At 40.7% G+C, this 12,734-nt stretch overlaps 2 protein-coding genes across 4 annotated transcripts in view; one reads left to right on the top strand and one right to left on the bottom strand.

The window, feature by feature from the left end:
- pik3r5 (phosphoinositide-3-kinase, regulatory subunit 5) overlaps positions 1-11,807 on the bottom strand; it is a 27,788-nt gene extending 15,981 nt beyond the window's left edge. Inside the window, exon 1 of one of the 2 annotated variants that reach the window (XM_046048323.1) lies at positions 11,710-11,807. The gene's annotated coding sequence lies outside the window, so the exon portion shown is untranslated. Of the gene's footprint in view, positions 1-7,617; positions 7,802-11,709 lie in introns of those variants that run through there. The other variant, XM_046048321.1, reaches the window with a different exon arrangement.
- Positions 11,391-12,734, top strand: part of ntn1a (netrin 1a) — a 71,461-nt gene continuing 70,117 nt past the window's right edge. For both annotated transcript variants that reach the window (XM_046048325.1, XM_046048324.1), the window contains exons 1-2: positions 11,391-11,463; positions 11,678-12,734. In XM_046048325.1, the coding sequence (XP_045904281.1) occupies positions 11,711-12,734 (1,024 nt within the window). In that variant the 5' untranslated portion in view covers positions 11,391-11,463; positions 11,678-11,710. The remainder of the gene's footprint in view (positions 11,464-11,677) is intronic.

Raw genomic sequence — 12,734 nt, 5'->3', positions numbered from 1 at the left:
TTTTCTTCATGGTAGATACAAAAAAACATATATGTTGACAGGTGTATAATGACACAGTTTGAAAGCTGTGAGCCCCAACCAACCAAAACCAAAAGTCAACCAACACTGCTACCCAAACCAAGGAAAGTGTTGCGGTAAGAAAAAAACATAAGTGCTCAAAGTTGTACAGTGACCACTTCTTCACCGGTAACTACAACACTGCAAGATTTTTGAATTCCCCTGGAAATTGCACAGGTGTTTTTGTGGGGGATTGCTTGCACCTGATACGCTCAGGCACAAAATCACCTGTGTAAAGAAGCACGTGTTGGACAACACAATGTGCACAGTATGTTGCTACACTGTCACCATTTGTAAGGGAACCCCCGTCTTGACAAGCTCATTAAATTTTGGAGAGGTTTCACACTTTGGTGAGCTCACCAAGGTAAACCTACCGGATCTCCATCTTTTCCTAACATTCATAGGATTTCTCCAGACTGCCAACAGCTTGTTGGAGTCCAGCTACACAAGATTAACACTAACTTTCACCAGCACTAACATGAATACATTGTCATCCATAGATCAAATATTGTTTTAACAGTGTAACTTAAGAGAAAGATGGTGTTAATGGTCATGTGTAAAGCAACTAAAGCAATTTGGTTAAAGCTGTTACTTTCCATACATTTAAACTATGGCTTCAGATGAACATGAAGCATCTGCCAAGTGTCTTGTTTTACCTCATTGGTAATGTACTTATTAATATTCTTTTTGGAATTTCCCTTTTTATGACATTGTTCATGTCACAAAAACATGGATGACCAGGCTCACTGTGACCTGTATTTGGTTGAAATGTGACATAAACAAACTTGTCTTATAAATCTGTCTGACAATGCAGACATTGCAGCAAATATTTAAGATACATCTGAGTGAAGGATATATTATTATCTATGAATGTACATAATATCAGACTTCACATATCTGTGAAATTTTGTTTTGATCTTGAAAAGGATTATTAAAGTGGCAGTGTGTAAGGCTTTTGTGTTCAGACAGATCCAGGATTTTAAAATGAACATTTAATGAATATTCACTGGAATGTGGTCAGCAGAAAAGATACATAGTTGCTGATAATGCATTATGTTGCTGCTTGATATATTTTTAAAGCTTCTCTTACCTCATATTAGAGTTTTTCATTGGAAATACAGTATATGCGTGTGCAAATACTGGGAAACGTCCAAATTTGAGAAGCAGAACAAATGAACTTCCCTGAAGAAAAGAGGGCAAAGCTTTTTAAAGAATTGCTTTTTTAGAACTTGAGCAGCTCAGCAGTTTCTTCTTTGTGACATATATAACCAAATTCTCAAAAACATATTATTATTTATTATTACTTTCAATGAGGAGTGTGTGTGTTTGTTAAAGAAGTCCTCACAGAGTGAAGTCAGGCACAGACAGAAATGAACAATGACATCAAAAACAGTTTTTGCCTGATTACATCTTCTCAAACTTTCCCCAGAGAGTGTGACAAATTCCCCACTACCCATGAAAGCTAGAAATAAATGAAGGCTGTCAGATGAATAGTGTTGATGAATGACTCATTTGCTCTTACACACCCACCCTACCTGCCTCATATCCACCTTCAACATGTACATAATGAGAATAGTTTATTCTTGCATCCTTTGCACTCTGATCACTGCACTATTTGTCAATATGTCTATATTGTTTTGTTCATAGTGTGTATATTAGTGTTGTCTATTCTGTAGTTTGTGTCTGATTTTATTTTATTATTATTTTATTGTTGTTATGGTATTATTGTATAAGTAAGCACATCGTGATCAATGTACAATCCTGAGTCAAATTCCTCGTTTACACATACCTGGCAATAAAACTGATTCTGATTCTGATTCTGATTCTGATTCTGATTCTGATCTGCCCGTTCATTATAAGTCTGCGGCACTCCGCCACTTAGCTTATCTTAATTTAGCATGAAGATTGGGAACAGGAGGAAACAGCTAGCCTAGCACTTAACCCTCAGTAAAACCATGTGTTGTTTTTGTTGTGCATTTTCATGTATTTAAAAATGAAAGAAACAAGATATCATGCATTAGAGGTGCTGGTAGGCGGATTTTGTTACCCTCTGACAGAGCCAGCAGTTTCTCTTTGTGTCCAGGCTTTATGCTAAGCTAGCTAAGCTAACCAGCTGCTGGTCCCAAGAGTCACTCGTCCCATCTAAGAAAGCTACTAAGTGTACTTTCCTGAACGTCTAACTATTCCTTTAAAGGAATGTAAACTCAAAAGTCAACATTAAAACTGCACACAAACACACCTACGGACATGTGTGTTAAGGAGGAGTCACACAAACAATTGTCTACATATTCACACACATGCATACGCACATAAACAGTACCAACACACACACATATACTGTACAAACATCCAACCAAGCGACCTCGTCAATTTACACCGGTGGAGAGGTGGGGCAGGAAGCTCATGCAAACCCAAGTTCAGGAGACCAGGGGAATGAAGCTCAATTATCCCCCCACCACTTCACCCCTTTTCCTACTGTGACCATTCAACAACAATACCACCAGCTCCAGATGTAAACACATCCATGTAGCTCTTTTTCTCAGCGGTTCCTCCTCCCCAGAGATGTATTGTGTCTGAAAGGTGTCCTGAATGGCACTGAGCAGGGGTATAGAGCCGAGCGTATTGGACACTTGTGCTAAGGGCTCCGGTGATTGTCGGGGTTGGACAGAGCTGGATGAGAGCCCGGTGAGAGTGGAAGGAACTAATAAGTTGGAGCTGTGATGACTCCAGCATCCAGGATGGGGTACAATGGAGACTTGTAAAGGTAATAACAGAGGTGAAGACCTTATATGAGGTGGCATGATGCAGTGAAAGTGTTGTTCTTGAGTTTATGAGTACCGACAGTAGTAATAGCTCTGGTGGAAAGTTACCCTTTTACAGTAGTAGCCTTTTTGCACATTCATTTGAAGCAAGAATGGTTTGTTTGATTTTTTTTATTTTCAAAGAAAAGTTGGACAAAAATAAGTCACAAAGTTTCCATACACTGCAATGCTTTTAGTATAATTCGTCTACACTGTAATTCAATAACTACACAAGATTTATTAGTCAGTTATATAATAATGCTAGGGTACCATGGTACCATGAGCGGTGCTACAATATACACGGACTGGGATTTTATAGGGAAAATTCAATCCCAACTCCAAAGTGTCATCATAGTTGTTTACGTAGAGGTGCTAGTCATGTTGCAAATGCATGAGTCTGTGGTGTTTCATAAGAGGATGTATGCAGCACATCCCTAAGAGTCAACAAGGTCACTTCCACTTTTTCATGAGTTGCAACTCACAACAGTCAGAAATTAACAAGCAAGTGTTCTCAGAGCGGAAGAACAATTTGAAACAATCTCCAAAAGTGAAGCAGATTCACACTGCTGAGATCAACAGAGAAACAGAGACAAAAATCAGGCAAAAATCCATTTGAACAGAAAGCAGGCTACATTTACATCTCCACTTACAGTTAAGATATCACATAATACAAAATAGCATCCATCATCTGATGCTAAAAAGAGCCGCCAAAGAGAGAAACAACATTAAAATTAATTTAATTATAGACTCTTGTCCATTCCTCTTAGCCTATATCTCTCTCGCATGGCCTACATTGCTCATAACAGCATCCCACAGAATTCAAGTCAGCCTCCCTCTCACTTTCTCTCTCTGCTCCTTTTCTAGCATTGCAAGTGTTGCCTCCACCTGTGTCTTTTTGTCTCTTTCTCATGCTGCACTCTCCTTCCATCTCCTCAAACGCTGCTTCCCATCTCTCCCACTGATCCCATTACCAACTGCTTCCTTAACAGGAAGAAAGCTCCCCTGCTCAGCTGAGGAAGCAGGTGCCTCCCTATTGTTGTGGTGTGATCAGACTCTCAGATATACTCCCACAGACCAGGGAGGGGAGCTTGTGTGTGTGTGTGTGTGTGTGTGTCTGTGTGTCTGTGTGTGTGTATAGTATGCGTGTAATGTTTACTGCCCCCCGATTGATAGAGTCTGATATTCACATGCAGTCTTCCTCTGCTGGCCACCAGAGCTGCTATCCCCTCCTTTCTCTCCACTGACCTAGTGCATGTGAACTGGCCTCTTATGGCTTTAGGAAACAACAGTGGTCCAACTCCACAGCTCTGATCTAACTAAGTGCTTCCTTTTAGTTCAAACAACCGCTACCGATGAGAACTCCGCAGTCTAACTAGTAAAAGTCAGATGAAAAAGCGGCATAAAGCACATCGCTGAGACTTCTTTTTGAAACTTTTGCATCTTTTGCAATTGCAAAGCGATGAAGTGAATGTCACAAATGAAGTTATTCTATATCTAGGAAATGGCAGCTGACAAAACAAATTCGCATCAAGTTGAGCTTGTTCTGCAGCTTTCAATCAGAGTTTGCCAGTTGTCATGGAATTGCAGATATTGACATTTCCATTTTTTTTCTAAGAACCTTAGAAAGGACTTCTTGGTGATTCTGGCCATGAGGTGACTGGTTTGTCAGCTGCTGTTCCTAAGGGCAATAATAAACGTTAAATCTCAACTTTTAAGCAGGCAAGGCAGTTGTTGAAAAAACAATTAATTGTGATTTTAGAAAATGATTTCCTCATTAGGAGTCCAACATAATTGTGTTGTCAGTTAGACTTACAATATATGCAAGTGTGTGACGCAAGTAGGAAGTATTGGCTTTAGAAATACACTCAGATACTCTTGTGCATCTAACTACAGCACCAAAAACATAGAGGTTGCTCTGTTACTTAGAGAACAGAAAGCCACTCTATATAAACCTTTAGTCTTAACTTCCTCAATAAACACTGATAAACATATGATGAAACTACCATGAATGCAAATATCAGGTGCTGTTGTATCAGGTTATGACACTCCAGACAACAGGTAGCCAGTGGTGACTTTGCTACACAAACAGGACTGAGTGAACCTTGTCTGCTCAACTTCACACTGAGTTTTATAACTCAACCAATGATGAGGATAAAGATATCTATGATTTCCAGTAGAAAGCCATATCATTTTACCTTTGCTTAAATGTAATATGGGTAAAAACACGTTGTGTGCTTTAAAGCTTACATTACTGAATATTTTTTTTTGTAACAACAGGTGTGTTGTGCATGTGCAGAGATGCATATGCTCACTCACACACACACACACACACACACACGGGGGTGTTGACCTCAAAGTATGTGCCGTAAAGGTGAAAATGAAGATTTTACTGATACCACAGCCGTAAAGAGATAAACAGGAAGCATTATTGTGAATAACACACAGTGCTGCACTGGGATATTCAGCAGGCAAGACGTGAAATGAAAAAAACAACACATTGTGACAGCCTCCACACTTCATTTCAGATATCTGTGGTAAAACAATAAAGCATGCCAATATCTGCTATTTCCAATCAACGTCATAAATGGTTTTGTTTTTTATTTCCAGGCTGACACATGACCTACTCCGGCAGTTTTTTATTTCTCAACAGGGGGAGATGATTGTATTCAAACAGATTGTGTAACTGAACATTTTCTAAGAAGAACAAACGATCCCTTCCTTTTTTATGTGCAGGAGTGAGTGTGATAAGCAGGACGCAAGCAACAAGCAGATCATTACATTTAATGCTTCAGATTTTCTTTTTGGGAAAAACTTCTGGTATGGGCATTTATTAGGAGTTGTTACGTAGTAGGCCACCACTGAGAGAAAAGCTGTCCATTCAAAATGAGGCAGTACATACCTCGTGGCTGTAGAGATAAATCAAAGCTAAGTTTAACCACTTGTGATTTTGTGGAATCAAATCCACCCTCCAGAACACAGCTGCAAAGATTTGATATATAGCCTCACGGCTGGAATATTTCATCACATTACCTGCATTCAAAAGACCTCAGAACACACTTTAAGGTATCAGCTTTTAAAATAAAATGCTCAAATGTTGACTTAAGAACAGTTTAATGTTCAGCTTTCTGACCTGAAAGTCCTGACTTGACCTGAAACTTGTTTTGAAAAGACTTGAGACCTGACTTGGACTTGACTGGCTTGAGAATTAAAGTGGAACTTTTATGCCAAGTCTGTTTATAGGTGTTAGGTAGTGCTACTGCACATGTGAAAAAAGTATAAAGCCTTTTGTTGCTGCAGAGGGAGCTGAGTTAAGTCTGATAAACAAAGAACAAGGACAAGGAAGAAGAATATGTGGAATAAAAAAGACAATATTTCCATTGTGAGCACAACAACGTTACAATGCAACAACTTGAAGTGGACAAATAAAAAAATAATTTTAGTTTTAGCTAGGTAGATAAGTATGTAGATTTATTTTGTCACAATACAACATGTTATAGAGTTTGTAACTCCCTCCTGCTACGTAGCAGACAAGATACATTAATGTATAAATGGTAAACCGAAATAATCTATAGTCAGTCGAGCAGTGCTTATCTGATCAAGATGACTGGGGGTCACAATTTACCATCTTCAGTTACCTACATCACTAGTTAAACAACCTGAATAAAAAGTCATTACAAAAGGCACCTGTGCTGTACCTTTAATCCATATGTGGCTGACATGTAGTTGGTTTATATTCTAAAAAGGATGTTGAGTTCAGGCGTTGGCTCAATACAGTTTCACTGGGGTGGAGTCCTCAAAGACCACTGACAGACTGTATGGTGTTAGACTGAACTCGTGCTTCACTGACAGCTAAAAGGATTCTTGACTTGCATCCTTGGTTGCCACTTTTCACAGCAGTTTTCAACTAAATTACGAACAGATCCCAATCTTAATGGTATTTGTCATTTTATGAAGTTGAATTATAACTGCATGTAAATGTTCAAATCAATTACACTTCACCTACTCTGAAAAACCGACTACAGCCATTGAAATTACTCCAGTTACCTGAACCCATATCACCTTATCATGGGGTTTAAGATGCTGACACAGATATCTGAGATAATAGACTTAATTTATAGATCCCATTTACAAATACAGGCACAGACATTTAAAGTAGGATAACATCCAGGCGCTGAACACGTGCTTCTGCACCTCTACTTCCTCAACGTTTATTAAAAGCATGAATCATATAGAGCGTCTGAAAAAGCAGAAGTTCTTATCACAGCGGGGGTCTGTGAGCTCATAGACCCCCCTACTTTTCCCATCACTGTGAGACTGACACTGCCCATCAGCTCCTCTGACAGAAAACAAGACACCTCAGGGCATTCACCCTGCAGAGACATGAACTCTGATGTTATAAAACACACGAGTCAAAACAAGACGACATGGAAGGTTGACTCTAACAAACAAGCTATAAAGACAAGAGTCCCCTTAATTCCAATTTACCATCATATTAGATAGATAAATTAAGCTAAATAATATTTTCACAAATCATCACATTCTCTGATACTTAGCGCACATGCATGTCTAGATGCTTCCAAATACATGCAATGGTGTCAGTCATTGTTCCCTGAAGATTATGAGGTAAAACAAACTCAGTCCTCAGCTCATCAGGCTGACATTCAGAGACAGCTGTCCCCATCCGAGCCCACAGAGCAGGCAGCAGTTGCCCTTCAATACAAAACGTAAAATGAGCCCACTACTGCCTCTGTTGTCTTACCTGCAGTTTATAATCCAGCATCCATAACCTATGTGTGTGTCTAAAGAGTCCAAAGAGTCCACGGCAAAGCGTCTCCAGCTCAGTGCCACTGCCATTCATTCACCACACACATCACAGTTTAACAGACAAACCCACATCCTGGGCCCGGTGGAGCAGTGCAGCTAAACAAGGATGAACTCAGCGCTGGTTGTAGCTCTCTGCTGCACTGAAAGACTTCTGCGCTTCACACACACTACGCTTCACACACACACACACACACTGCGGCTCACAAACAGGGCAAACAGGAAGTGTATGAGAGAGCTGCATGTGAGCACAATGAGGGAGGCTGCTGGTGTGTATAGGTGGGAAGTGTATTTGTGTGTTTCTACATGCATGTTTGAGAGGTTGCATGTGGATTTTGAAGGGATGTTGGCCCCTAGAAGGAAGTCATCTGTTTGACATTGTTGTTTTTATGCTATTTTCACACTTGAGTAAAGTGTCTTTGTTTTGGTGCTGTGGCTTTGTTCATTATTTTCTTAAGCTAGACAAGTATTAGTAGTAATGTACGTAATTGGCTTAACATAATAAACACAAAAATAACTTTTGTTTTGCATAATGACTTTTATTTTGATGCAGGTAATTATATGAACATATATATAGTGTTTATTTCTTCATATTCCATATTCCTGCTCTCTCTTTCACTCACACTGATACTTCCCCGTCGTGCTTTGCCTGTCATTTACATTGCATGTATTAGTGACTGTGAATTCCCCTTCTCTTGAAGGGAGGGCAATGTGGTAAAAAGCCATACAAAACAGTGACTGTAAACACTAATAGTATTTCAGCTCATGCAGCTCTGCACATTTTTGACTGGTAACATTTGAACATCTGAATTCAAAGCTCATTAGCAATATACCTTTAGGTGAATGCATAACAGTGATTTAAACATTTAATTAAAGACCAAATGGAAAGCTGATAATCATTAGAGAAAGTATTATTTTTATAGGAAACAATATTTTTACATAATGTATTAAATACTTCCAGAGAGCTTCCAGGTAAATTATTTGATGCTATTCGATGTAATCTCACTTGTCAAAGAAACATGTTTATATTGTTACATCAAATGATACTGTACAGCATTCAATGTTTATTTTTTAGGAAAAGTACCGGTGGCATTATGAAAATACAAATGAATAGGAGTGATGTTAAAAATTCATTGTAGAATTCACCCCTCAGATTGTAGTAACAATTCAGGTGTGCAGGTTTAATACCCAAAACGTAATTTTGAAATTGCTCTTTTCTTCTAAATGGTCACGATAACCTCCATATAACCTCAAATATAGTGCTGGACCTCTAAGTTGCAATAAGAAAACAAACTTGCAGCCACGCAGGTAATCCCAGACACCGAGGGCTCCTCTTGAAAAAGGGGACATTGAAAAATGATAGGAAGATGACTGAAATGCAGAAGAGAGACAAACCAAGATAGGCTGAAATAAAAAAAACTACAGGAGGATGAAACTGAGAGGACAAACTCATAGAAAGTGAGCTGCTGACTGAAGTACAGTAAGAAACACAAATCTAATATAACTGTTCAGAACTACAAAGTGGTTGAAAATCAAGAAACACAGCCTCTGAGAGACAGAAAGAAAAAGAACATGGTAAAGCCTATGCCTCATATTTGTTCTTTTTTCACCTTAATTTCTGCTACACACGTTTTTACACCTTACCATTTGTGAACATGCTGCCTTACTGTACAAAGACATGTTTTATGAAGGTCTCTTCATCCTTTCCATAACGGGAAGCTTCTCCATGTGAATGGATTTTCATTATGTTCTTGTTGAAATATATATGTTTGAAAAAAAGCCTTCAAAAATAGCTTACTGCTTCCTGTGCTGTGTAGGCTTTTTTTTAGTAGTAGATTGTTTTTTAAATTTTCCTTCTCGACTTACAGATAGGGGAAGTCACCTCATTTCACTCAATATGATTGAATTCATATTGCGTGTGTGTTGATAATAGTCTTAACAACTATTGTTTTGCGTGGTTTTGCTGTAGGTATAAATCGTGTTAACACTTTTCTCTGGTTGTCCTAATTCAACCCTGGACACTTTACCCTCTGAAGAGGCCAACAGCTGTGAAAAATCTAACTGGGTTTATTCTCCTCTCCAGCTGGTGAAGTAGGCAGTGTGTCTCCACAGCAGAGCAGAACTGACCGAGATTAGATAAAATAGATTTTATTCTTCTTTCCATGCAAGAGCAGATATAAAGCAAATAGCTACTAACAGTGAAGCAGAGAGGCAAAGCCAGAGCAATAATAAAGCAGATAATTCTTCATCATACCTAATCATACCTAGCAGAAATGAAATTAGAAACATTTACAAAAAAGTCTTGAACTAAAGGCTTTTGTTTAAACCAAGTGAAGAATGGGATCCTCCTGTGTTGTTATTAAGAGTAAAACTGTTGCCTCTTGATGATAAAAATGATCCCTGGAAGTGGATCCTGCTAATAATGTAATTTATTTATATTTTAAAGTATTTATTTGTGTGGTTTAGGACCCACTTTAGATGTTAGATTGTTTCATTAAAGATTAAAAGTGTCCCAAACAACAAGACATGTTTCTTAAACTTCAGCAAGGCCAGAAGGCCCACTGAGGGAAATGTGCAAATGACTAAATGTGTTATTTAAACTCTCAATGCTAAAAGTATCTCAGAATTGAACTCAGACTAACAGCAGCCTACTATAGTGGTGCAATATCTAGCATTCAGACATGCAGCAGCCAATCACCTAAATGCCCAAATAAATAGATAAAACGGTGTTATGCCTCCACCACCTGGGAAAAGTAGAAGACACAACTCGTTGCACATCCGGGGCTGACGTTTCTGTCCATGGGCACAAGATGGCGCTGTTACTTCTATTGCAAACACTCAACAGGTCTAGTGAAACTGAAGCACAAGAGAGCCACAATACAAGAGGGACATGTCCTTCAAATAAATGGAGCTGTATCTGGTCTGCAAAAGTTTTTTTTTTCAAGATCTAATGTTGTTTGCATGTAAGTAGAAGCCTTTAGCGTCATTTCATATCCGAATAGAGGCTGTAGGCTATCTGCTGTCCTGCCACCCAGCTGACAGCACAAGTGTGAAGTTTGGTCACACGATGCTAAGATAACTTTTTATCTATCATAATTAAGTCGCCCTTATTTTAAGCAAACTTGCACATTCTAGTACCTATTAGGATACAACACATAATTTTGCCCTGGAAGTGATAATTTTGCCCTAAAAGAAATAATAGCCAACGGTTACCTCCACAGCTTTTCTTATTTAAACGTCGATAGCTGCAATAATAACTGTCGTTTTACTTACATTGGATTGCAATAATAGGCCTAATAATATTATAATTTATTGCACATCCGACGATTAAACTACATGATCGTATTGGGTGTCCTTCGGATGAAGGTGTGGCAAGCACTGAATCAATGCTGTGTCTGTTCCAGCTGTTTTCTGTGTCTTGCGGTAACTTGCGTCTCTCCGCGCGTCAATCTCTTGATGCGCCACCAGTGGATGTCGTTGTTCCGCTGGTGTCAGCCATCAAAGTGAGCTGACCTAAAGCTGTGCCAAGCAAGATCCTACCCGAGAGAGAGAGAGAGAGAGAGAGAGAGAGAGAGAGAGAGAGAGAGAGAGAGAGAGAGATTGTGAAAAGACCGGCAGGAGGAGTGGGACTTGCTATAAGGACACTGGCGACTCTTAAAATCCAGCAGCTCCTCTATTTTTACGCAGAAACAAACAACAAAACAGGAGGAGCTGTGATTGAATCCCGTTAAAAAGTAGCCTAACATCGCCGGTATAATTTGAAATCTTTTTCTTTTTTTCTCAGGTAAAGTGAACTTAATAGAAATGTCACCAACCGGACGTGCATGTGGTGCAAGTGAATGTTACTTTTATTTCACTGTCAAGTACTAATTCTTGCCCCAGCTGTTGTTTGGAAACGTTTTACAGACTTGTATACATTACTGTGCCATCACCAACTTAACATTCTCTCTCTCTCTCTCTCGCTCCCCACATGCTCACTGCTTTCCCTTTCTCATCAGCTGCAGAGACACTTGGGGACCGAGGGACCTACCATGAGAAGGACTGTGGATATTGTGCTCACTGTGCTGCTTGCCGTGTCCCTGTCGTTCCGGAGCGCCCTCGGCGGCTACGGAATGAGCCTGTTCGCGGCGCAGACCTCTCCACCGGACCCCTGCTACGACGAGCACGGCAACCCGCGGCGCTGCATCCCTGACTTCGTCAACTCCGCCTTCGGGAAGGAAGTGAAGGTGTCCAGCACCTGCGGCAAGACGCCCAGCCGCTACTGCGTGGTGACATCGGCGGAGAAAGGAGACGAGAGGACCAGGAACTGTCACACCTGCGATGCCTCGGACCCCAAGAAGTATCACCCTCCAGCGTACCTGACGGACCTCAACAACCCACACAACCTCACCTGCTGGCAGTCCGAGAACTTCATCCAGTACCCGCAAAATGTCACCCTGACTCTGTCCCTCGGCAAGAAGTTTGAGGTCACCTATGTGAGCCTACAGTTCTGCTCGCCTCGACCTGAATCCATGGTTATTTACAAGTCCATGGACTACGGCAAAACTTGGGTACCGTTTCAGTTTTACTCGACTCAGTGCAGGAAGATGTACAACAAGCCAAACAGGGCCGTTATCACGAAGCAGAACGAGCAGGAGGCCGTCTGCACGGACTCCCACACCGACATGTACCCTCTGACCGGCGGGCTCATCGCCTTCAGCACGCTGGACGGGAGACCGTCGGCGCACGACTTTGACAACTCTCCGGTGCTGCAGGATTGGGTAACGGCCACTGACATTAAAGTCATCTTCAGCCGGTTGCACACTTTCGGCGACGAGAACGAGGACGACTCGGAACTGGCCCGGGACTCGTACTTTTACGCTGTGTCGGACCTGCAGGTCGGAGGGAGATGCAAATGCAACGGGCACGCGTCTCGGTGCGTAAAGGACCGGGATGGGAGTCTGGTTTGTGAGTGCAAGCACAACACTGCTGGACCGGAGTGCGACAGGTGCAAACCTTTCCACTACGACAGACCGTGGCAGAGAGCCACAGCCAGGGAGGCCAACGAGTGTGTCG

This window comes from Micropterus dolomieu, linkage group LG04 (genome assembly GCF_021292245.1).
Source record: "Micropterus dolomieu isolate WLL.071019.BEF.003 ecotype Adirondacks linkage group LG04, ASM2129224v1, whole genome shotgun sequence".
NCBI lineage: Eukaryota > Metazoa > Chordata > Actinopteri > Centrarchiformes > Centrarchidae > Micropterus > Micropterus dolomieu.
This window is presented reverse-complemented; position numbering and strand designations above follow the sequence as displayed.